General features: G+C 35.7%; 1 protein-coding gene across 2 annotated transcripts in view; it reads left to right on the forward strand.

Moving 5' to 3' along the window:
* The window catches only part of KPNA5 (karyopherin alpha 5 (importin alpha 6)), a 52,635-nt gene that overhangs the window by 2,680 nt on the left and 22,812 nt on the right, over positions 1-27,143 (forward strand). For both annotated transcript variants that reach the window (XM_011935065.1, XM_011935067.1), the window contains 6 exons: positions 5,348-5,481; positions 7,498-7,599; positions 7,738-7,837; positions 12,211-12,305; positions 15,874-16,005; positions 18,915-19,003. In XM_011935065.1, coding sequence (XP_011790455.1) covers positions 5,348-5,481; positions 7,498-7,599; positions 7,738-7,837; positions 12,211-12,305; positions 15,874-16,005; positions 18,915-19,003 — 652 coding nt within the window. The remainder of the gene's footprint in view (positions 1-5,347; positions 5,482-7,497; positions 7,600-7,737; positions 7,838-12,210; positions 12,306-15,873; positions 16,006-18,914; positions 19,004-27,143) is intronic.

Genomic DNA, 27,143 nt, shown 5'->3' on the forward strand with positions numbered 1-27,143 from the left:
TGGAGCGATCTTGGCTCACTGCAACCTCTGCCTCCTGAGTTCAAGCGATTCTCCTGCCTCAGCCTCCCAAGTAGCTGGGATTACAGGCTCCTACCACCATGCCCAGCTGATTTTTGTATTTTCAGTAGAGACGGGGTTTCACTATATTGGCCAGGCTGGTCTTGAACCCCTGACCTCAAGTGATCGACTCTCCTTGGTCTCCTAAAGTGCTAGGATTATAGGTCTGAGCTACCCTGCCTGGCCATATTGAGCAGTTACTAATGGTAACTATTTGTAGGTGCACATAGTATTGCTGAATCCATTAAATATTTTAAAGAAGGAATTTTGGCAGATTAATCATGCATTTCTTTTCAATCATTCTCAAGGCCTCAGCCCCTTCTTTTCTACCTTGAGCTCCACCAGTAGTGAGATTTGTCTCAGTATCTTTACCAGTGACATAATTACCAAATCTGATGCCTGATATGGTACTTGGATTATTACAGGCACTTTTATTTTCTGGATGAATCAATGAATGAATAAACCGAGTGGCCTGTTATCAGTGGTACTACATCTTAAATATTCCCTTATCTTTTGAACTCCTTTCCTTTGCAGGACTGTTATGTTTTTCCTTATTCTTCTACTTCTCTGACCTTCTTCTTTTTGGTTTCTTTTGCTCTTGCCTTTTTCCACTAAAATATAATTGTCCCCAAGGTTTCTCCTTTGGTCATCCTTCTTCTGTAGCTCTACATAATACTGAATGATCACTCCAGATCCCTGTCCTGAGTTCTGATCCATATTGTCAACCATCTATAGATCAGTGCCTCCTACATGTGCGCCAAGTACTATACATTTAACATGTTTAAAACCGGAGTCACTATATGCCTATTAGAATGGCTATGACTAACAACAGCAACAACAAAACCCCTTACATTATCAAGTGGAGACAGGATGCAAAGCAACTGGAACTCTCATGCATTGCTGATGGGAATGCAAGATGGAATATTCACTTTGGAAAGAAGTTTGGCAGTTTCTTATGAAGTGAAACATAAACTTGCTGTATTATCCATCAGTTCTACTCCTAGATATCTACTGAGTGAAATGAAAAGTTATGTTTACACAAGGTGTTTACCTTTACATGAGTGTATGTAGCAAATTTATTCATAACCTCCAAAAACTGGAAACCACCCAGATGTTCTTTAACTGGAAAACTGATAAACCATGATATGTCCGTACAGTGGAATAATAGCAATAAGAAAGGAGAATTGATAGATGCCAACAACGTGGATGACTGAAATACCGTGCTAAATGAAAGAAGCCAGATTTATTTTGTTAGTTTTGTTGTTGTTGTTTATTTTACCTTTTAGGCTCAGGGTCACATGTGCAAGTATATTATATAGGTAAACTCATGTCATGGGCGTTTTACAGATTATTTTGTCACCCAGGTACTAAACCTAGTACCCAATAGTTATTTTTTCTGCTTCTCCCCCTCCTCCTACCCTCCACCCTCTGGTAGGCCCCCAGTATCTGTTGTTCCTTTCTTTGTGTCCATGTGTTCTCATCATTTAGCTCCCACTTATGAGTAAGAACATGTGGTATTTGTTTTTCTGTTCCTGCATTAGTTTGCTAAGGATAATGTCCTCCAGCTCCATTCATGTTCCCACGGGAGACATGATCACATTCTTTTTTGTGGCTGCATAGTATTTCATAGTATTTATGTACCACATTTTCTTTATCCAGTCTGTTATTGATGGGCACTTAGGTTGATTGCATGTCTTTCCTATTGTGAAAAGTGCTGCACTGAATATTCGTGTGCATGTGTCTTTATGGTAGAATGATTTATATCCCTCTGGATATATACCCCATAATGGAATTGCTGGGCCAAATGGTAGTTCTATTTTTAGCTCTTTGAGGAATTACCACACTGCTTTCCACAGTGATTGAACTAATTTACGTTTGTTTTTTGACTTTTTTTCTTTTCTTTTTTGAGGCATGGTCTCACTGTTGCCCAGGCTGGAGTGCAGTGGTGTGATCATGGTCACTGTAGCCTTGACCTTTGGGCTCAAGTGATTCTCCCACCTCAGCCTTCCGAGCAGCTGAGACTATAGTCACGTGCCACCCTGCGTGGATAATGTTTCGATATTTTGTTGAGACTTGGTTTCACTGTGTGGCCCAGGCTGGTCTCGAACTCTTGAGCTCAAGCGATCCTCATGTCTCCACCTCCTGAAGTCCTGGGATTACAGGGATGAGCCACCATACCTGACTCTTTTTGACCTTTTAGTAATAGCCATTCTGACTGGTGTGAGATAGCTTTTCATTCTGGTTTTGATTTGCGTTTCTCTAATGATCAGTGATGTTGACCATTTTTTCATGTGCTTAGCTGCATGTATGTCCTTTGAAAAGTGTCTGTTCATGTCCTTTGCTCACTTTTTAATGGTGTTGTTTGTATTTTTCTTGTAAATTTGTTTAAGTTTCTTATAGATGTTGGATATTAGACCTTTATCAGATGCATAGTTTGCAACAATTTCTCCATTCTGTAGGTTGTCTTTTACTCTGTTGATAGATTCTTTTGCTGTGCAGGAGCTCTTAAGTTTAATGAGATCCCATTTGTCAATTTTTGCTTTTGTTGCAATAGCCCCTTCGTCATGAAATCTCTGACTATTCCTGTGTCCAGAATGGTATTGCCTAGATTATCTTCCAAGGTTTTTATAGCTTTGGGTTTTACCTTTAAGTCTTTAATCCATTTTGAGTTGATTTTTGTATATGGAACGGGTCCAGTTTCAATCTTCTGCTCGTAGCTAGCCAGTTATCCCAGCACCGTTTATTGAATAGGGAGTCCTTTCCCATTGCTTGTTTTTGTCAGCTTTGTCGAAGATCAGATGGTTGTAGGTGTGTGGCCTTATTTATGGGCTATTTTGTTTCACTGGTCTATGTGTCTGTTTTTGTGCCAGTGCCCTGCTCGTTTGGTTTCTGTAGCCCTGTGGTACAGATTGAAGTCAGGTAATATGATACCTCCAACTTTGTTCTTTTTGCTTAGGTTTGCCTTGGCTATTCAGCCTCTTTTTTGGTTCCATATGAATTTTAAAATAGTTTTTTCTAGTTTTGTGAAGAATATCATTTGGCAATTTGATAGGAATAGCATTGAATCTGTAAATTCCTTTGGCCAATGTGGCCATTTTCATGATACTGATTCTTCTTCTCCATGAGCATGGAATAATTTTCCATTCATTTGTGTCATCTCTCATTTCTTTTAGCAGCGTTTTGTAATTCTCACTCTAGAGGTCTTTCACCTCCCTGGCTGGCTATATTATGAGGTATTTTATACTTTTTCTGAGAAGCCAGATTTAAAAGACTACATGCTGTATGATTCCATTTTTCTGAAATTCAGGAAAAGGCAGGACTGTAGGGATGAAGAATTCAGTTTTTACTAGATGTTAAGGGTCAGGGAGGGCTAATAGGAGCAGCTTGAGGGAGTTTTTGGGGGTAACAACTGTTCTGTATCTTGATTGTGATAGTTACATGCCTATACATTTGTTAAATTCATAGAACTGTATACCAAAAGAGTGATTTTTACTAAATATAAATTTAAAAATAAACTTAAAATAACGGAATTCATTATTCTTGTCTCAGAAAAAAGCCGATATGTAAACAGAACAACCACTATTCTGATCCTCCATCTGTATTCTCTGTCTTATGTTATCTTGCCATACTACTCAAATGGCTCAGTTAGAAACAATGGAGTCATCCTCAACTCCTTTTTCTTCCTCACCAGATATCTGTTACATTCATATGGCCTCTAATTTTTACTGAATCACTTTCAGAAATGTTTCTGTAATCCAACCTGTCTTCTATGTTTTCATTGTAGTAACTTGTTTAGTTCACGCCTTCAGCATCGCTCCTCTCTCTCTCTCTGAACTATGTAAAAGAACCTTTTCCTTAATTTCTTTAATTCTGTTCCTTAGGATCAAGTCCAAATTTCACAGCTGCATTATAGGAACCATACGGGCTCTAACCCACCTTTATAGCTCTATGTTCTCCCGTGCATCCTCATTTTGGACACACTCAATCTCTTAGTGTTCTTGGTTATGCAAGGCTTCTTCAAAAACTTTGCCTTTGCATATATTCCTTCTGTTTGAAATGCTTGATTCTTCCCATTTCTCTTTCCTGCTTTTCCTTTAAGATAGGATACCCATGAAGCTTTCAGAAGTCCCTAAGGCACAATTAGTTGCCATATCTTCACTGCTCTCACAAGACTTAAAGCATGTATTTTAGTGTACTTTACCGCTTACAATAAAATTTGCCAATTCATTAGTCTGTCTCTTCAATAACAGGGATGGTAGACAGATGCCAGCCTCTCCTTCTCTTGTGTTTACTTCATGAGCTAATTGGTCACAATATTGTCTCTGGTTAGACATGGATATGTCCTCTGAATTTAACAGAATAACATACTGGGTACTCACTATCTAATGTTAAACTGAAGTTGGCATCCTGCTTTAGGCTGATTTTTTTTGTGTGTGTGATGTATACATCCACAATAGGTTATAATAATTCAGTATTTTAATATTCCTATAAGATAATATCAAGATATCAATACTGTTACATTGTTAAAAAGTTTATAATTCACTTTCTAAAAGTAAAACTAGCACATATATTTCAAATATGAAATATATTTGCATGTATTTTGTGTATTTATAAAATATGTATAAAAATGTTAATGTTTTAAAATACATTTGCAATAAAACTACTTAAAAATAAAGTATACATGTATTTTAGTATTTCAAAAGAACTAATTATACTGGAGTACTAAAAACTGATATTGTAGTCATAATTCAAGTCCTGACCCTTGTGGCCACAGCTCTTAAGGCAGTGCCTTCAGTAAGAAGCCAGACCCCAATGAATATTTGAGATGTGCTTACTGGAGCCTAATATCATACTCTGTTCAAAATAAGACACTTCAATGCTGGTTATTTCTTAATCTAGCCAGAAACTGTAATTTAGAAGACTTTTTTTTTTTTTTTTACCCAAATAATTCGCGATTATTTCCTGACGGTAATTATGTTTCAGAAAGGTTAAAACACTGGGGGGGCTAGGGAGACAGGAAAGGTTGTGGCATCTTAGAATCAGTGAGATAGGATAAACTTTGTCTTTGTTTATTCCAAAATTATTTAAGATATTATTTCTCAAATATGTGGTCATTTTGCTCTAATCTTGATGTGGAATTAAGGGAATGTATTCTTTGTACATAATTTTCAGAATGGGTTTTGTTAGCCTGTTAATCAGTGAGCCTGAATTTAATTGTTAGATTAAGTGTCTCCTGTTGTTTTAAGAGAGTGAGTTATCAGTGTCTGTTTTCTTTTCTCCTTCCTTTAAGATGCCATGGCTAGTCCAGGGAAAGATAACTATAGAATGAAAAGTTACAAGAATAAAGCCCTAAATCCTCAAGAGATGCGTAGACGAAGAGAAGAAGAGGGAATACAGCTTAGAAAACAAAAAAGAGAAGAACAGGTAGGTGTTTTTAGCTATTTAATTTTGTTTTTTAAAAAATTTAATTATTTGCTAATTATTGGATAATTTAAAATGCAAATGTTTTAAGAAATGGAATATAGCTAAATCTATTATTTATTAGACTCCAGGCATCATAATTGCAAATTTGTGAAACAGAACTCTGTGCTACTTTTAGTCACTGGGAGAAATGGATTTTCTGTTTTATTGGTAAACCTGTTGTGTTAATTATATTTTTACCTCACTGCTAATACATTTTTCCCCTTGTGTCTATATAGATCACTTCCATTTGTCATTATAAAATTTGCTCCCTAAAGAAACATTATATATTATTTCCTGCTTTGTAGTTTTCAAAATTCTTTCCCATAAGTAAATTATTGTCATCTTCCCATGTTACTCATACTGTTCCCCCATTGTCTTATTAGCCAGATTTCTGCTTATACTTTGCATATGTGACATAAAGAATGTAAAATCATTTAAGAGAGTATATCTCGGGCCGGGCGCGGTGGCTCAAGCCTGTAATCCCAGCACTTTGGGAGGCCGAGACAGGCAGATCACGAGGTCAGGAGATCGAGACCATCCTGGCTAACCCGGTGAAACCCCGTCTCTACTAAAAAAACAAAAAAAAAAAAACGATATTTATTTAGCTATCAAAAATAATATAATCAGATTTTGTTTTCCTCAAATTTTGATTTAGGAAATGTAGAGTCATCCCTTGGTTCCAGGATCCTCTGCAGATATCAAAATTCACTGATGCTCAGGTCCTTTATGTAAAGTGGCATGGTATTTGCATATTACCTGCACACATCCTCTTGTATATTTTAAGTCATCTGTAGATTACTTATAATATCTAATACAGTGTAAATGCTATGTAGTTGAGTTGTTATACTGTATTGTTTAAAAATACGTATTATTGTCGGACTCAGTGGCTTATGCCTGTAATCCCAGCACTTTGGGAGGCCTAGGTGGGTGGGTCACCTGAGGTCAGGAGGTTGAGACCAGCATGACCAACATGGTAAAACCTCGTCTCTACTAAAAATACGAAAATTAGCCGGGCATGGTGAGCGTATGCCTATAATGCCAGCTACTCAGGTGGTTGAGGCAGGAGGATTGCTTGAACCCAGGAGGTGGAGGTTGCAGTGAGCTGAGATTGCGCCACTGCACTGGCAACAGAGCGAGACTCCATCTCAAAAAATAAAATAAAATAAAAATAAAGTAAAATAAAATATGTATTTTTTTTATTTTCGTATTTTTTTGGTTGTTGATTTTTAAGAGATGGGATCTTGCTGTGTTGCCCAGGTTGCCCTCCAACTCCTGGGCTTGCTCAGTCCTCCCACCTCAGCTTCTCAAGTAACTGAGACCAGAGGCATGTGCTGCCATGTTTGGCTTATTATTTTTTATTATTATCATTATTTTTGATCCGAGGTTGGTTGAATCTGGAAATGTGGAACTCACAGATATGGAGGGTCAACAGTACCTATAAATCTCCCTTAATGAACTCACCATGTTTCTTTCTTCTTTTTTTTTTGCTTCATTTTTATCTGCTCCTGAATTAATAAGCATAGGACTGTTATTCCTAAAATTGTTTCCTATTCCTTGTTAATCAGATATACTAAATCTGTTAATGTATCAGATGTTATCTTTCCTGTGTAACAGATGTGCTTTTTAAGTTTTCTTGCAAAAATTCTTAGATACCTCATAATCCAGTATGGAAATATGTGCTTTTTAAAGTGCTATAAAATGACTATGTGTATTCCATTTACAGGCTTACTGTTGGTAAAAGATCTGAGACTTAAGTGATGTAAAGTAGTCTGTGCAGCCAAAAGCTAGCCCAGAAATTCTGACTTCTCATAAATACCTGACTTTCTAGTATAATGATTGGGAAATACTCAAATATTCAGAATTTTAAGTTATAAAATTGATAGGTTTTTTTGTCCACTCAAATGAAAACATGGAATTCTATGGCAATTGAATGTTTTACGGAAGCGCAATGTGTAAACTGATTTCTCTTTATTACAGTTGTTCAAACGCAGAAATGTCTCTTTGCCCAGAAATGATGAATCTATGCTTGAAAGTCCTATACAGGATCCAGATATTAGTTCTACTGTACCCATTCCAGAGGTATACTTTACAAAAATATATTTCAAATTATACCTCAATAAATTTAGCAATAGTGTATATATAACAAATATTTATGCATACAAAATTATTCATGTAAAATATTTAAATGTTAATTATATTTTTGTGTGTGTATTTTAGGAAGAAGTTGTTACTATGGATATGGTTCAGATGATTTTTTCTAATAATGCTGATCAACAGCTAACAGCAACACAGAAATTTAGAAAGCTGCTTTCTAAAGGCAAGAATTATTTTCAATATGCTTATTTGATATTACAGGATTTTGTAGTAGAGGTTTATTTTATTTTATTTTTTTTTAATTTTAAAATGCCTTTCTTTGCTAGACACAGGTGTTATATTCTCTGTAAAATATATTGTAAAGTAACATCCATTTTTGAACATGATGTTACCAAAGTAACATATGTTGACTGTAGAAAAATTGTAAAAATATGAAAGCAGTTAAAGAGGTAAATATAAAAAGACTAATCCTGCTGCCAAGAAATAAGGTTAGAGATATATATTTTTTAATTATTGTAGAAATATTTTTCAGACATGATTTTTTAAATGGTACGGTAACATAGAGTATGAACATAAAATGATGTAATCAGGCATTTAATAACAAAATAATGTAATCAGGCATTTAAATTTTTCTCAATTTTAGATTACTATAAACATGCTACAATAATTGTTAAGCAATATAAATTTCCTTAATATACATTCATAAAAGTGAAGTAGGGGGTCAAAGGGAATAAACTATATTAATTTACACTCCCATCTTCAGTTTGTACAAGCATTCATTTCACTGTTTTTACCAACATTCACAATTCTCTTTTTCTTTTTTTTTTGAGACAACATCTCACTCCCATCACCCAGACTGGAGTGCAGTAGCAGAGTCACAGCTCACTACAGCCTCTACTTTCCAGGCTCAGGTGATTCTCCCACTTCAGCTTCCTGAGTAGCTGGGATGACAGGCATGGATCACTACGCGCAGCTAATTTTTTGTACTTTTAGTAGAGTCAGGGTTTTGTCATATTGCCCAGGCTGGTCTCAAATTCCTGGGCTCAAGTTATCCTCCCACCTTGGCCTGCCAAAATTCTGTGATTACAGGTGTGAGCCGCCATGCCTGGCCTCACAGTTATCTTTAAGAAAAAAATGCTTATATAATAGTAATTCATTATTTGGCTTTTTTTTTTTTTTTGTAATTAGGTGGAATATTTTGCCTTATTTATTGGTTCTTTATAATACATAATTGCCTGTTTATGTTATTTGACCAATTTTATATTGAGTTAATAAGAATTCAGTAAAAATTTAAATCTTTGTCTTGTGTTTCATATATGGAATTTATTGAACTAATAATTCTAATTTTATGGGATTTTATATATGAACTGATAAGATTTCGAAAATGCCCTTAATTCAACTGCCTTATCGTCCTAAGAGAGACAGGTTAGTGACACGTGAAGAATGAAAGAAATCTTGTGATCAGGTTAGCATAGATTACAAGGCTTTCACTTTTGCTTTCTTACTGTAATTTATGTTCATAAATAAATTTAACTTTCAATTTCTGTTCCTCACATACCTTAGCAATGTCAAGAAACCCTTGTGCAATCAAGAATGGCTTCTCTCTTCTTCACAATACTTCACAGTTTTGGTTTTTATAATTGGGATTATTTTCTGAGTCAGATTAATATTGTTAAATTGTTTTTTAATTATATTTCTTTAAGATTTTATTTTGACATGTCATACTGTTAACAGAATTTATTTAGATTTGTTTAAGAGTTTTAGAGTTTGCCGCTAGTGTTTTTGTACCATTTCCTCGTTATTGAATTCTTTATCTTGATTAAATTTTTATTAAAGCATTGCTTGAAGGATTTTCTACCCCTTTCTTACCCCTATTCTAGGAAAATTGCATTGGTATAATTTTTTTAAGCCTTTATGTGTCTAAATACTATATTTCTGATGTCTTTGAGCAAGTTGTCTGGGTATCGAATACCTTGATCAGAAGATTTTGTCCTCATTTACTGTAATTCCTAAAAGTATTCTGTTTCCGTTAAACTGTACTATTTTTCACAGAGTCAATTGTGTTCTCTGCTTCTTCTTTGTAATGGAATTATGCTTGCCTAGTTGGACATACAGCAAGGAGTTAATAGACGTTTTCTTTCACTGATTGATGTGGGTTTCTGCCAAATCTATCAGGCCTAGAAAAATAATAGATTTACTGTATTTTTATTTGATCTGTCAAAATAGGAAATATGAGAAAGCAAGCATCTAGAGCCCAGAACTGGAAGCAGAAACCACAGGAAACTTTGCCTCTTTTGCAAGCATTTCTTTATTGTAATTAGTGTTCTTACTGTAGACACTAGGAAGATATGAATATGTCCTGGGTACTGCACAGCCTGTCTTAGCTCCAGCTTTTACTCCTCTGACTTAAGTCTGTGACGGTGACCTTTTGTTATATCTTCTATTTATTTCCTTGTCGTGGCCACTCTTGTGGATGTAAATCACAAACCATCCTTTTCTTCAATCCCAGTTTTGTAGAATGTTGTCCAAAGCTTTTTTCTTTTGCTTGACTCTTGCTTAGTTTTCAGTTCTGAAGGAGATATTCCCCATATACTACTTATTGCCATAATGACTAAAAGTCTTCTCGGTAGCAGTTTATCACCATTATAAGATTATATAGACTATCATCCTGTCAATATAATACTAATAGTAGTTCATGATACCTGTTAGATTAGCTGACAATCCAAGTGCACTTTAATTGCTTTCTTTTAGATGAAGATAAATATAAATGTGTTGCTTTTAATTCACCAGGAAGAAACTATATTTGGGTTCTTATGTGTATGTGTGGGTATATATCATATCATATCTATATTTACTTTTATATATATAGCTGACAGTCTCAATGCCCACCTCGCCCTACCCGCCAGCCACAAAACCTTGTATTTTCTTCCTTCTCTCTCATTTCTTTCTCTCATAAAGAGCAAGGCAAAATTTCTGTCCATTAAATTTAAAACAAAATAAGATAATATATTTATGATTTTCTTTGGAAATAAAGAAAAAACAAGAAAGTGAAGGTGATAATTGCAATCCTATAATTTTGTTTTGATTTTTTTAAGGTGGAAGGTAAAATGATTAAGAATACTTATTGTTTTATCCTGTCGATGTTTTGTAACAGTATAAGTTAGGATCTGGAATTCATTTTTCCATTTTGAAGAATTGGGGCTTTTCATTTAGAACACCCGAACAAAACTTGATGGGTGTAACTTTACTAACTTTGCAGAAATTTTCTAAGTTTTGCCCAAGTTAGAAGAATAGCAAATTTGTAGAAAAATGAAAAGGAAGAAGGAGGTCTGTTTCTAAGTAAATCTTTCTTAACAATTGAGAGCAAGGTTTCTAGGATTTGAGCTGACTTAAAACTTAATGAAAATATTTTTCTATATCAAAAAGAACGATTTGTACAGATGTTTTATGTCCACCATTTGCTTATTCATCCTACTCATTAAACACAGTATGTTAACATTAATATAATGAGTTCTTTATGATCAGTAACACAGTCAAATAGAGGAATTAAGAAGAAAAGGAAGAATCAGAAGTGGAAACGAGTATTCTCTTTTGCATGACTACATGAATACATAACTCAATAATATGCAATTTGGCTGGTGGATGCAGGGCAAGGGAAGGAATAACCATGATGATATAATGAGTTTGATTTTGGGTATGCTGCATTTTGAAAGAAGGTGTGAAAATACATTTTAAAAGGTGTGAAAATAAAAATACATCTTATAGTCACTTAGGAATATGGTCTGAAATCTAGGAAAGGAGAATTCAGCTAAGGTTGTTAGGTTTGTGAATTATCACAAATAGTAATAATATCTGGTACTTGAATTAACAAAATAGGTACATTTTCTAAGATGAGAATAAGCAGGAATAAGACTATCCCAAAGGAGCACCAATAGGGAAGTTACTGAAGAACCATAGAGGGTACGTTTTGCTGAAGCCAAGGTAGAAGAAGGAGTTCTTTATACTTAGATGACCAGTACCCGAAATGTCTGTCTGGATTTTATATAAGCTTCCTAGATATTTTATGATTCTCAAAAACTGTCTGCATTACATGAAAATTTATCAATAATTATAGACAGTCCATTAGCATTTCTGTAAAAAATAATTCCCAGACAAAAAAGAATCTCGTTTGACAGACATTAGGTAAATTAGGTAAATTGTGGTTGATAATGAAGGAGATATGCTTAGAAATTGAGGGTAGTACTGTAAAGAATTAGTGGAAACTTTATTCCTCAGTTGGTATTTTGAGTTTTGGACAGAAATAATCAGTGTTTTGAAGGTGTCTTCAATAGCCTTCAATTTATAAAATTTAAATGTTTATGTAGGAAATATTTTTAAAATTTCTTGCAGTGAATGAGAAAGCAGAATTTGCAAAATGGACAAAAAAAATTGTAATCTGGAGAAAATTTGACTTCAATTACATCTAGCTAAGGGTTTTAATCTTGGGTCAGGGGAGCCTAGGAAAGAGTTATTTTATGGGCCCTGTTAATGGACACAGGGACCAGATTGTTTTCTTTTTGTGTCTTTGTAATAACTTAAGTCTTTTTAAATTTTTAGAACCTAATCCACCAATAGATCAAGTTATACAGAAACCAGGAGTTGTACAGAGATTTGTGAAATTTCTTGAAAGAAATGAAAATTGCACTTTACAAGTGAGTCTAAAGTTTTCTTTCTTTATTTTTCTCTAGAAATGACATGTTAAAGTTTCTAGTGAAAGCAACTTCTGCAGTATTGACTCTATTGTAAGCATTAAGTAAATACTTGGTAATTAAAAGAAAAGGTAGTACCACCTGTCTTGCCTTGGACATGGTTGCAGTGCTAGTTTTTTCTAGGAATTGTTATTTTATTAAGCAATTTTGGAAAAAGTATATTAAATCATTACTACTGTTAATAAACAATTTATAGTTGTTAACCTTTAATAACTTTTTTGTTTTAGAAAACTTCGGACTAAAATGTTAAATTTATTTTGATTCTTAGCTAGCCGGGGTTCTAACTTTTACCTCTTAAAACACTTTTAGCTGATTAATTAGTTCTTTTTTTCAAAACAGAATAAATTAGTATTTAGTGTTATCTAGTAGAAATGTGATCAGAGTTAAGTTTGTCATAAAGAACATGGGTTCTCAACCATGATATAGTTACAATTTTAAAATGTCTTCCAAATAATTTGCTACTAATGGTAATTTACTGAAGTTTATGAATATTTTAGTGTTAAAAAAAGATTGGTTTTCCCGACATTCATTGCTATGTATATTCTTAAGTCAGAGTACAGTTTGAAATTTTATCTATGTGTCAGGAATTGCACAAGACATACACCTAACTTATAAATGCTATTGTCAATAATGGAGGACTGTTACTTCAGTAACAATTATTGAATTTATGACTTAAGAGTAGTAGTCTACCTAGCTGAATAATTTGGGAAAGATCCTCACATTTTAGGTATAAGCAAAGGAATGTATTGAATGTGTGAATGTGAGAAATTGTTGAGAATGTTTATAATAAGAGTCTCTAAGAGGCTACTTTAGTCGTGTTACAGTTTTATTGTTAATTATTTTGAACTAGAGATCATGAAATCTGGTTCCATTGCTTTATACAAGCCCTAAGTCCAGACTAAAACCCAGACCTCTTGATACCTATTATTTGGCTTTTTAATTCCAGTTGAATGAAAGAAGAAATGATTGAATGTGAATAAATAAAGTTATTGAGAGCTAGTTTGAGCCAAGCATCATCTAAGATATTGTAGTTCCAAAATTCAGATGTCCTGTCCAGAGAAATTCCTCACTTTCTCCTGGGAAAGACAGACATAAAAAAGATCTGTGGTAACGTCGTATCCTTAGTGCTCCAACAGAGCTATAAACAAAGTACTCTGGGGACACAGAACGTAGTAACTTACTCTGCTTAGGGGAAGTTTAAGTTTAAGACTTCACAAAGGTAGTGTTGCAGGACTAGTCTTGAGGATGAAGGAGCCTTTGGCAGACTGAAAAGAGGAAAATTAATACTAGGTTTAGAGGATAGCATGTGTAGACAGCACAGTGTGGGGAGATTTGCTGGGCGTGGTGGCTCACACCTGTAATCCCAGCACTTTGGGAAGCTGAAGAGGGAGGACCTCTTGAACCCAGCAGTTTGAGACCAGCCTGGAAAAATAGTGAGACCTCATCTCTACCAAAAAAATACAAGTGAGCTGAGTGTGGTGGCATGCACCTGTAGTCTTATCTACTTGGGAGACTGAAGTGAGAGTGTAACTTGAGCCCAGACGTTTGAGGTTACAGTGAGCTGTGATCACACCACTGTACTCCAGCCTGGGCCCTGTCTCTAAATAAACAAACAAACAAACACACACACACACCCACACACACTGAGAAGTTAAGCATTTATTAATCACTGTAATTAAAAACTATAGAAATTCAACAGTGTGGTCTTGGGACAGCTACATGTTGTGCCATGTTACCCAAGCACATGTGAAGCATGTTAGTTCATATGATTGGTCCATCTAACTAACAGGCCTCACATTGGGGGCCTACAAACAAGTTTTGTTGACCTGCACATGTTTTAAAACGTGAATTAGATATTAAATGTTAAAAAATTGGGAGATTTCAAATGAATATCCAGGTTTTTGGCTCCTTTTGACAAATCAGAGGTGTTGGCATTGTTGTCAGAGAGTTAAAATGAAAGGAGGCTGAATAGGCATTCTATCTCTATTTTCTTTTTTTAACTGGAAAGTTTACCTTTTTTTTTTTAAATTGTAGCCACACGCTCTAGGTTTTCACAGTTGTCACTTGCTTGTCACTCGTTTTATGTTTAATTGGTTGCTGGTAGGCTTCTGACTTTACCAGTCTTCACTAAGGCTTCCTGGGGGATACTAGGGGCAAGTTTGTAGACTAACCTTTTAGTTGTCTACTAGTTTATTTCATTATCTACAATTGGTTAGAACTATAGTCTCCATTATTTTTAAATATAAATTCCCTTTAAAATTTGTTCTTGGGCCGGGCGCGGTGGCTCAAGCCTGTAATCCCAGCACTTTGGGAGGCCGAGACGGGCGGATCACGAGGTCAGGAGATCGAGACCATCCTGGCTAACACGGTGAAACCCCGTCTCTACTAAAAACTACAAAAAACTAGCCGGGCGAGGTGGCGGCGCCTGTAGTCCCAGCTACCCGGGAGGCTGAGGCAGGAGAATGGCGGGAACCCGGGAGGTGGAGCTTGCAGTGAGCTGAGATCCGGCCACTGCACTCCAGCCTGGGTGACAGAGCGAGACTCTGTCTAAAAAAAAAAAAAAAACAAAACAACAAAAAATAAATAAATAAATAAAATAAAATAAAATTTGTTCTTAATCCTACAGTAAAAGTAACTGTACTTTTTAGTATTTCGGTAATGCTTTTGGGTACATTTTTTGTTACTTATAATGACGTCTACATTTATGTGAAAAGTTAGTTATGTGAAATATTAAAAAAATTTTTTTCATGGTTAATTTTATATGTCAAATATGTGAAATATTTTTTAAGCTATAGTCGCTGCTTAGTTTGCCTGTGGATTTGTGGGTTGCTTTCAGTAATTCACTAGTTCATTGTTTTGGAGCCATGGTTGAATTTTCTCAGTTGCTTTTATTTTAAACCCATAATGTATATGTATATTCAGATTTTAATTGAGTTGATATGAGTAACTTCTCAGAGACTCTGCAGCTTAAAAAAATGCCAGAAGTCCCAGCACTGGCTCTGTTAATAATGAAAGCTTGATGTTGGACAAATACCTAAATCTCTCAGCTTCTAATTTTTTTGTTTCTTAAATAAGTAGAAAGTTACATGATCTGTAGAGAAATAAGTACCTCTTATGATTCTAAGTGTCCTAAGTATACCGTTGTTATAAGTAGTGTCTTGTATTTATTTTTAAACTGCTTGCTTTAGAATGCTTGACTCTGTAATAATAAAGAGGAATTTTATGAATTATAAATTCAAAGGTGTTTATATATTGTTGATTGTGTATATTTTCATTACATTTTTATCAGTTATTTTCCCATATTAAAGAATACTTTTCTGTAATCAGTGATCTTTGATGACAATTACTTTTTTTCCTAAGAGTTTTTAATCCTTAACTCTGACTTCACAATGAACCTTATTAAGTCAGTCTTTCACAGTTTTTCTAGCAGGTCTTTACTCCCTCTCTTTCCTTCTTTGCCTTTCTGACATTTCTTTGGTTCTTTCATTTATTTTACCTTTTTTCTTCTTAGTTTGAAGCTGCATGGGCATTAACTAATATAGCATCTGGAACTTTTCTGCATACCAAGGTAGTGATTGAAACTGGAGCTGTTCCAATTTTTATCAAACTTCTTAATTCTGAACATGAAGATGTTCAAGAGCAGGTACGTTTCTAATTTGTATTGTTATATGTACTAGAATTCAGTTTTCTCTTGAAAGTACCATTTGTAATTACAATGTATAATTCATTTTTGTTTCTAATTGCTGTATATTGCATTAAATTACAGTAGTGTTTTTGGTGTTAAGTTAGAAGGGAGGAAGAATGAACAGTTCCAGACATAATCCTGGGTTCTCTATAAATGTGATTGCAGCTAGCATAGGAATTACTATTCCTTTTTATAAAAGTGCATACTGAGGCTGGGCGTGGTGGCTCATGTCTGTATTCTCAGCACTTGGGAAAGCTGAGGCGATCAGATCACTTGAGGCCCGGAGTTCAAGACCAGCCTGGCCAACATGGCAAAATCCCAGCTCTGCTAAAAATACAAAAATTAGCCAGGCGTGGTGCCACAGCTCCTCAGGAAGCTGAGGCACAAGAATTCCTTGAGCCTTTGGAGGCAGAGGTTGCAGAGAGGCGAGATCATGCCACTGTACTTCAGCCTGGCTGACGGAGCGAGATTTGTCTCCAAAAAAAAGTGCATACTGAGACTCAAAAGTTAGTAACTTACCTAAAGTCACAATGAATGGCAGAGCTGGGTTTTAAAGCTGGACTGGTTTGACTTCTTGTTCTCTGCATATATGTAGATTATTTGTTGCTTGTTTTAAGAGTATCACATTACTTTGAATAGAACCATTTTTTAATAATAAAGTTTTGTTTTAAGAGGGAAAATTTAATTACATGTAATTGTACCATCTGAATAGAATCAAGTCATTTGATATTTTTGTTTTGTGTCATTTTTATGTATATAAATCTGTTGATCTCTCTACCATTTTATTCATTTCATTTTATATATGTATTTTTTCAGTTAACACTAGCATTGGGAGCCTTTTCTTATGGCAGTAATTATTCTTCCAAGGAAATTTTACTGATTAGTCAATATCTGCTCAGATATGTACCATAATTTGTTATCTAATCCTCAATTGTACACTTGGATTATTTCTAGCTTATTGGTGTTGTTAATAATATGAATATCATTATGTGTCATCACTCTTTATGTGCCTTTTGATTATTTTACTAGGAAAAATGACTACCCTGTCAAAAGAAAAATTTTCTTTTTTCTTTTCTTTTGAGACGAAGTCTTGCTCTTGTCCCCCAGGCTGGGGTGCAATGGCACGATCTCGGCTCACTGCAACCTCCGCTCCCCAGGTTCAAGCGATTCTCCTGCCTCAGGCCTCCCGAGTAGCTGGGATTACAGGCGCCTGCCACCACGTCTGGCTAATTTTTGTATTTCTAGTAGAGACGGGGCTTCTCCATGTTGGCTGGGCTGGTCTTGAACTCCTGACCTCAGGTGATCCGTCTGCTTAGGCCTCCCAAAGTGCTGGGATTACAGGCGTGAGCCACTGCGCCTGGCCAAAAGATAAATTTTTTAAAGCTTTTACTATGTATTTCAAAGTCAGACTCCAAGAATGTTATACCGGTTAAGATCTCCACCAACAGAATATTATACTCCACAAGGTAGAAAATGTCTTTAGTTTAAAGGTTTTTCTTAAAAACAAACAGAAAAAGCTTAGGTCTAGAGTAGATGTTAAAAATACTAACTTATATTTTAAACATTAAAATAAAACTTTCCCAATTGAAAAGTAACATGTCTACTTTTGTACTAACACGAAAAGTTTATGGTGAGAATAAAACAAAATGATAATTTGCATTTGCATAATTTCTTACCTAATTGAAATTTAGTAAATCAAATCAGTATGTGTTCTGAGAAACACATTTTCATCATTGTGCAAATTCCATGGAGTCTATTTACACAGACCTAGATGGTTTATAGCATGGCCTTTTGCATCCAGTCTACAAACCTATACAGCATGTTACTGTACTAAAAATGCTGTAGGCAATTTTTTTTTTTTTTTGAGACAGTCTTGCTGTGTCACTCAGGCTGCAGTGCAGTGACATGATCTCGACTCACTGCAACCACCACCTCCTGGGTTTCAAGCAATTCTTACGCTTTAGCCTCCTGAGTAGCTGGGATTACAGGCACCTGCAATCACACCCAGCTAGTTTTTGTGTTTTTAGTAGAGACGGGGTTTCACCATGTTGGCCAGGCTGGTCGTAAACTCCTGACCTCAAGTGATCTGCCCACCTCACCTCCCAAAGTGCTGGGATGACGAGCATGAGCCACTGCACCTAGCCTACTATAGACTATAGTGGTAAGTATTTGTGTATCTAAAAATACAAAAGGTACAGTAAAGATATGGTGTTACAATATTTTGAGACTACCATCTTATATGCAGTCTGTTATTGACTAAAATGTTATGCAGTGCATGATTATAATTGGAAAATTTGCTAAATAGATATATTTTGTCTTTCCATGTAAATTCAGAGTAAACTATGCTCTTTGTTGAACAGTATAGATATCTCACTAGTATGCAAGGAAAACTTTTTTTTTTGGAGACAGAGTTTTGCTCTGTTGCCCAAGGTGGAGCATGGCTCATTGCAACCTCTGCCTCCTGGGCTCAAGTGATCCTCACACCTTAGTCTCCCAAGTAGCTGAGATGACAGGTGCGTGCCACCACACCCAGCTAATTTTTGTCATTTTTTTGGTAGAGACAAGATTTTACCGTGTTGCTCAGGCTGGTTTTGAACTCCTGGACTCAAGCAGTCTGCCCACCTCAGCTTCCCAAAGTGCTGGAATTACACATGTGAACCACCCTGCTCAGCTGGAAAACTTTTTAAATGTCCTATCTTTCAATTTGAATAAAAATATTAAATTGCATTTTAGAAGTTTTTCTTCTCTCCTTTTTTTTTTTAACATGTCACAAACTGTTGCTTTGTTCGTTCTATGCTAAAATCTCATTCCTGAAGGAAAGCCTCTAATTTAAAATATTGTTTTAAGATAATTTTTTTTTTCCTAAGGCTGTTTGGGCACTTGGCAATATTGCTGGTGACAATGCAGAATGCAGAGATTTTGTTTTGAATTGTGAAATACTTCCACCTCTTTTAGAGTAAGTACTTTGTCACAATTAAGTATGTATCAAAAACTATATACTCCACTATATTCTACATATGTAATTAAGTTCTTCAGTCATACTTTTAAATTTGTCTTATGGTTATCAGGCCTACAGTAGCTTGAAAGTAGGTAGAACTAAGAAATTTTCAAATTGTTATCTGTGTCCTTTATGTTCTCTTAAACCACACTTAACACTGGTCATTGCTCACTTGATGCTTACTGATATAAAATAATTATTCTGCAAAAACAAGGATATATAGTAGTTTATAATACAATAAAATTTACATATTGCTATAGCAGGGAATCCTTAATACTTGAACAGATAGTGTATTTAGGATGTCAGTATGTTTTAGATTTTATTAAAAGAACAAAGATTTTAAGATAGAGATTTTTCTTTCAGGGTTAGAATTTTACTTAAAGTGATTTATCTAATAGTTTCCTCAACTACTTTATGTATTTTTTTAAAAAAGAAATTACCCTGTAATGTAAGGTCCTTTATAGAAATGACATAAAAATTTTTGAAAGACAGGTTTGTGCATGTTGTTTATGATTAAGAGGATCTTTATGTAGGATAAATGCCAATGGCAGGTAGTGAAGAAAAATACTAATCAAGGAGGTGGTTAGAAGTAAATATTTTACTCTTCATTTCTGCATGGAGGTGCATTCTTCATCCTCTCCAGCTGAGGAATTGAATAGGAAGAATAAATTTCTAGATACTAGTTTTCAAAAAACGTTTTACTCTAGCTTTCTGTGGACAGAAGTTATTTCTTGGCATGGTTTCATTTAACCAATATTAATCGAAGATCTGTATGCAAACCACTGAACCACTCACTATAATTTCATTTATTATGGGCTGAAAGTTAATGGTCCATATTATTTGAGAATTTAGCTGAGCTATAAAAGAAAGTACTGATTTAGAGTTCAATATTAATCCTTTTGAAGTCTGTACTGTCACCTGATTTATGTGGTATATAAATTAACTGAGCAATTTTTGTTTTTGTTGTTCTGTCTCTATTTCATTTTATTATTTGTTAATATCTCAAGTAGGTAGTGGTTTATGAAGTAGTAAACATTTCTTAGGTCTAATCTCTTTAAATGTCCTAAGGTGCTTTTTAACTGTGACTGCAGAAACCAAACTAAAATATAAAATGAAGGAAGAATAACCAGTACCCAGCTATGTAGTAATAGTTATAAAAACAATTTCAGGCCGGGCGTGGTGGCTCATGCCTGTAATCCCAGCACTTTGGGAGGCCGAGGCGGGTGGATCCCCTGAGGTCAGGAGTTCGAGACCAGCCTGACCAACATGGAGAAACCCCGTCTCTACTGAAAATACAAAATTAGCTGGGTGTGGTGGTGCATGCCTGTAATCAAGAGGCTGAGGCAGGAGAATCGCTTGAACCTGGGAGGTGGAGGTTGCGCTGAGCTGAGATCATGCCATTGCACTCCAGCCTTGGCAACAAGAGTGAAACTCCATTTCAGATAATAATAATAATATTATTATAATAATAATTTCCAAAAAGGGTATTAGAAAGTTGGAAAGTTTTAGAGTTTCATTATAAAACTTCATCTTAGAAAGTTTCAAAGTATTTAAAAAAATAAGAAAGGTAGTTAAAAGGAAGTTAAGTTAGATACTCTCACTGAAGTTAGGCAAAAGGAAAAGTTTTCAGCTTAAAAAATGATTATGCATTATTTGTTGTTCACATTGTAATTCACATTTGGTAATGCTTAAATAAATGTAAAACAAATGTGTCATTTTATCTGTTCTGTTTGAGTGATATTTTAATTTATTTTATTAGTATTGATTTGATTCTCAGTAAATGTAAATCTTTTCCTACTATAAACTATCCTGATACAACTTTGCTGTAATTTAACTCAACTTTGTAATGTAGCATATTTGTACTTTCTCATAATGACTCCATTAACACAAAAAAAGAACAATAATATACAACAGGGGTTGGCCAGCTTTATCTCTTAGGCCAAATCTGGCTTGATTCATGTTTTTGTAAATTAAGTTTTATCGGAACACAGTCACACCTATTCACTTAATGTCTTTGGTTGCTTTCATGCTACATCAGCATAGGTGAGTAATAGAAACGAGAAAGAGGGCCTGCAAACCCTAAAATATTACTGAAAAAAATTGTCAACTCTTAGCATACAAAATCAGTATAACTATTTTATTTCCAAATCTGTTGTATTTTGGAGAAATCTCACATCTGTTTTTAGGAAAGCCTTTAGAACAGAAACTTTTCTTTTAGTGTGATAGAATACATGTAACCAGTTTAACCATTTTAAAGTGTACAATTTAGTGGCGTGAAGTAGATTTGCAACATTGTACAACTATCACTACTCTATAGTTCCCGAATTTTTTTTACCACTTGGAACAGAAACCCAGTACCCCCATTAGCAGTCACATCCCGTTTTGCGATCACCTTGTGCCTTGGAAACTACAAATCTGTTTTCTCTCTCTATGGATTTGTGTATACTGTATATATCACATATGTGGAATCATACAATATATGACCTTTGTGTCTGGCTTCTTTTAGCCTACTGTTTTCAATGTTCATCCATATTATAGTGCATGTATCAGTACTTCGTTCTTTTTGTGGCTGAATTATATTCCATTTTATGCATGTGCCACATTTTATTCATTCATTAATAGGTGAACACTTCGGTGTGTCCACCTTTTGACTACTATAAATATTGCTCCTATGAACATTCATGTACAAGGTTTTGTTTCAGTACTGATTTTTAATTCTTGTGGGTATATAAATACGTAGGAGTGCAGTTTGCCAGGTAATACGGTAATTCTATCTTTAATTGTTTAGAGACTACCAAACTTTATCACAGCAGCTATACCATTTTACATTCTGCTAGCAATGTATGAGTGTTGTAATTTCTCTGTATCATCACCAACACGTATTATCTGTTACTCTGATTTAGATCTTCTTAGTGGGTGTAAGTTGACTTTTTCATTTCTATAAAAGGGTCATTGTCATTTTGATAGGGGTTTCATTTACTCTGTAGATCACTTTAAGCAGTATTGCCATCTTAATAATATTAAGGCTTCCAATTCATGAACCTGAGATATCTTTTAATTAATTAAGCGCTTTCATTTTAACAATATTTTGTAGATTTTAGTAAACAGGTTTTATACCTCTTTGGTTAAATGTATTCCAAAGTATTTTATTCTTTTTATTCAAATGTAAATGAAATTGTTTTCTTAATTTCTTTTTTGACTTGTTCCTTGGTAGTATATAGAAATACAACTGATTTTTGTGTGTTGATTATTTATTTATGTATTTATTTTATTTATTTTGAGACAGGGTCTTGGTGTGTCACCTAGGCTGGAGTGCAGTGGTGTAATCTTGGCTCACTGCAGCCTATGCCTCCCAGATTCAAGTGATTCTCATGCCTCAGCTTCCCAAGTAGCTGGGATTACAGTCATGTACAACCACACCGGGCTAATTTTTGTATTTTTAGTAGAGACGAAGTTTCACCGTGTTGGCCAGGCTGGTCTTGAAATCCTGGCCTCAAGTGATCCATCCCCCCTTGGCCTCCCAAAGCTCTGGGATTACAAGTGTGAGCCACCACACCCGGCCTGTGTGTTGATCTTGTATCCTGCAACTTTGTTGAATTTATTAGCACTAATAGTTTTTTTGTCGATTGTTGTGGATTTCCATATATTAGATCATGTCATCTGTCAATAATGGTAGTTTCACTGCTGAGCATAGTGGCATGTGCCTGTAGTCCCAGATACTTGGGAGGCTGAGTAGGGAGGGTCATTTGAGGTCAGGAGCCTCCTGGGTTCAAGTGGTTCTCATGCCTCAACCCTCCCAGCTAGCTGGGAATACAGGCATGCACCACCATACCAGGCTGATTTTCGTATTTTTAGTAGAGATGGAGTTTCACCATGTTGGCCAGGCTAGTCTTGAACTCGAATTTGAGGTCAGGTTCATTTGAGGCTGTAGTGCACTATGATCATGCTTGTGAATAGTCACTGCACTCTAGCTTGTGCAACATAGCAAGACCCCATCTCTAAAATTTTTTTTTTTAAGATAGTTTCATTTCTTGCTTTCCAGTTTGGTTGTGGTTGATTCTTTTTGTTGCACAATTGCTTTGGGTAGAGCTTCCATTACAGTGTTATTTAGAAGTGGCAAAAATGAGTGTCTTTGTCTTCTTATCTCAGAGTAAAAACTATAACTCTTTCACCATTCAGTGTGATGTGAGCTATGGTTTTTGATACATGCCCTTTATCCCGTTGAGGTAGTTTCCTTCTATTTCTATTTTTTTTTTTTTTTTGAGACAGAGTCATGCTCTGTTGCCAAGCTCGAGTACAGTGGCATGATCTTGGCTCACTGCAGCCTCCGCCTCTTGGGTTCAATTCTCCTGCCTCAACCTCCCAGGTAGCTGGGACTATACAAGCGTGCACCACCATGCCCAGCTAATTTTTGTGTTTTTAGTAGAGACAGGGTTTCCCCATGTTGGCCAGGATGGTCGTGATTTCCTGACCTCATGATCCACCTCCCTCGACCTCCCAAAGTGCTGGGATTACAGGTTCGACCTGTTTAGTGTTTTTATCATAAAAGGATGTTGAGCTCTTTTAAATACTTTTTGCATCCAGTTGAAATGGTAACTTGTTTTTTTAATTCATTATATTCATATGGTTTATTATTTTGATTGATATTTGTATATTGAACCTTCTTTGCATTCGTTGGTTAAATGCCATGTGGTCTTAGTATATGCTGCTAAATTCATTTTCCTAGAATTTTGTTGAGGATTTTTGTATGTATAATCCAAAGAAATATTTTTTCTTTTGTAACTTTTGTTTTGATGTCTTTGGCTTTGGTATCATGGTAATGCTATCCTCATAGAATTGATGAGGAAGTGTTCTCTTATTTTTTAAAGAAAAAGTTTGCAGTTACATAGTAGGTGTGTGTATTTATGGGGTACGTGAGATGTTTTGATATAGGCGTGCAATGTGAAATAAGCACGTCATGGAGAATGGGGTATCTATGCCCTCAAGCTTTTATCCTTTGAGTTACAAATAATCCAGTTACATTCTTTCCATTATTTTAAGTGTTCTCTTATTTTTTGAAAGAGTTTGAGAATTATTCATTAATGTTTGGTAGAATTCACTAGTGAAGCCATCGGATGCTGGACTTTTCCTTTCTGGGAAGTATTTGATTAGAATTCTATATCTTGTTAGAGTTCTATTTAGATTTTCTATTCTTAAGTCAGTTTGGTAGTTTCTGTGTTTCTAAGTGGTTTTTCATTTCCTCTAGCTTATCTTTCTTGGCTTTTGATGATAATATTCTCATATAGTTCTTTTTTTTTTGTTGAAATGCTGATAGTAGTGTCTCTACTTTCATTCTTAATTGTAGTAATATGATTATATATGGAGTCTTGCTCTGTTGCACAGACTGGAGTGCAATGGCACGATCTTGGCTCTCTACACACTTCGCCTCCCGGGTTCAAGTGAATCTTCTGCCTCAGGCTCCCAAGTTGCTGGGATCACAGGTGCACACCACCACGCCTGGCTAATTTTTGTATTTTTGTAGAGACGTGGTTTCACCATGTTGGCCAGGCTGGTCTTGAACTCATGACCTCAGGTGATCTGCTTGCTTCAACCTCCTGAAGTGCTGGGATTACAGGTGTGAGCCACTGCACCCAGCCAAATTGTAGTAATATGAATCTTTTTCCTTTTGTCCATCTAGATAAAGGCTTGTTTTTGTTGATTTTTTTTTTTTGGTCAAAGAACTACCTTTTTGTTTAATTGATTTTCTGTAGTGTTTTTCTATTCTGTATTTTATCTCTGGTCTTAACTTTATTTTCTTCCTCCTGCTAGCTGTAAGTTTCATGTACTCTAATTTTTCTACTTTCTGAAGGTGGAAGGTTATCTTTTTTCATATCGGTGTTAATAAATTTTTTTCTGAGTATTAATTTCACTACATCCCTTAAGTTTTGGTGTGTTTTTATTTTTATTTATCTCAAAATATTTTCTCTGTGTGTCTGTCTGTGTGTGTGTTTTAACTCGCTAGTTATTTAAGAGTATGTTGCTCTACTCATAGTTCTGAATTTTCTAATTTTCCCTCTTTATTTTTAGTTTCATTCCATTGTTGTCAGAGAAGATCCTTTTTATGATTTCACTTTTCAAAAATTTATCAGGGCCAGAGCCAGACATGGTGGCTCACGCCTGTAATCCCAGCACTTTGGGAGACCAAGGCAGGCAGATCACTTGAGGCAGGGATTTGAGACCAGCCTGGCCAACGTGGTGAAACCTCATTTCTACTAAAAATACAAAAATTAGCTGGGCTTGGTAGTGCATGCCGGTAATCCCAGCTACTCAGGAGGCTAAGGCAGGGGAATTGCTTGAACGCAGGAAGCAGAGGTTGTGGTGAGCGGTGATCATGCCACTGCACTCCAGCCTGGGTGACAGGGTGAGACTGTCTCAAAAAAGAAAACACTTATTGGAGCTGGGTGTGGTGGCTCATGCATCTAATCCTAACACTTTGGGAGACCAAGGCAGGTGGATCACTTGAGCTCACGAGTTCAAGACCAGCTGGACAACATGGCAAAACCCCATCTCTACACAAGTACAAAAATTAGCTGGGTGTGGTGGTATGTGCCTATAGCCTTAGCTGCTCAGGAGACTGAAGTGGAAAGATAGCTTGAGCCCAGAGGCAGGCAGAGGTTGCAGTCAGCTGAGATTGCATTGCTGCACTCCAGCATAGGCAACAGAGAACAGTGAGAACCTGTCTCAAAAAAAAAAGAAAAAATTATTAGATTTGCTTTGTAATCTAACGTATAATGTATTCTGGATAACGTTGCATATGCGCTTGAGAAAAAATATATATTCTGCTATTTTTGAATGGAATATTGTCTAGATGTCTGTTATATCTAATTGATTTATAGTGTTGAAGTCCCCTATTTTCTTATTAATTACCTACCTAGAAGTTCTATTATTTGAAGCAGCATATTGCACTCTCAAATTTTCATTGCACAACTGTCTTTTTCTCACTCCAATTCTGTCAGTTTTTGCTTTGTATATTTTGGGACTTTCTTGTTAGACCATGTAGGTTTTTTTTTGTTTTGTTTTTGCTTTTTTTTTTGAGATGGAGTCTTGCTCTGTTGCCTAGGCTAGAGTGCAGTGGCGTGGTCTCAGCTCACTGCAAGCTCTGCCTCCCGGGTTCAGACCATTCTCCTGCCTCAGCCTTCCTAGTAGCTGGGACTACAGGTACCTGCCACCATGCCTGGCTAATTATTTTTGTATTTTTAGTAGAAACGGGGTTTCACCGTAGTAGCCAGGATGGTCTTGATCTCCTGACCTTGTGATCTGCCTGCTCAGCCTCCCAAAGTGCTGGGATTACAGGCATGAGCCACCGTGCCGTGCCCTGCCTAGACCATGTAAGTTTTTAAGTAATACTTCTTTTTTTTTTTTTTTTTTTTGGACAGAATCTTGCTCTGTTGCTCAGGGTGCAGTGCAGTGGTACAGTCTCGGCTTATTGAACCTCCGCCCCCAGGTTTAAGCTATTCTCCTGCCTCAGCCTCCTGAATAGCAGGAACCACAGGCACATGCCACCAAGCCCAGCTGATTTTTGTATCTTTAGTAGAGATGGGTCTCACCATGTTGGTCAGACTGGTCTCGAACTTTTGGCCTCAGGTGATCTACCCACCTTGGCCTCCGAAAGTGCCGGGATTATAAGCATGAGCCGCTGCATCTGGCCCATGTGTTACTTCTTCCTGATAGATTGACTTTTTATCAATATATTGTGTTCTTCTTTGTCTCTGAAAACAATTTTTGACTTACAGTCTAGTTAGTCTCATATTAGTATAACTGTTCTGGCTCTCTGTTATTATTTACATGAAAAATAGCTTCTCGGCCTTTTGGCTGAGATCAAGTGTATTATTTGCATGGAAGATCTTTTTCTATTTCACTTTCAACCTATTTATGTCTTTGATTCTATGAGTCATTTGTAGATGGCATCGTAGACTTATTATGGGTTTTGTTTTGTTTAATGTATTCTGCTAGTTACTGACTACTTTTGAGAGTTTAATTCATTTACATTTAGTATAACTACTGATAAGTGGGGACTTACTGTTGCCAGTTTATTATTATTATTATTATTATTATTATT

The sequence above is a fragment of the Colobus angolensis genome, unplaced genomic scaffold (assembly GCF_000951035.1).
Source record: "Colobus angolensis palliatus isolate OR3802 unplaced genomic scaffold, Cang.pa_1.0 Scaffold14, whole genome shotgun sequence".
Taxonomy (NCBI): domain Eukaryota; kingdom Metazoa; phylum Chordata; class Mammalia; order Primates; family Cercopithecidae; genus Colobus; species Colobus angolensis.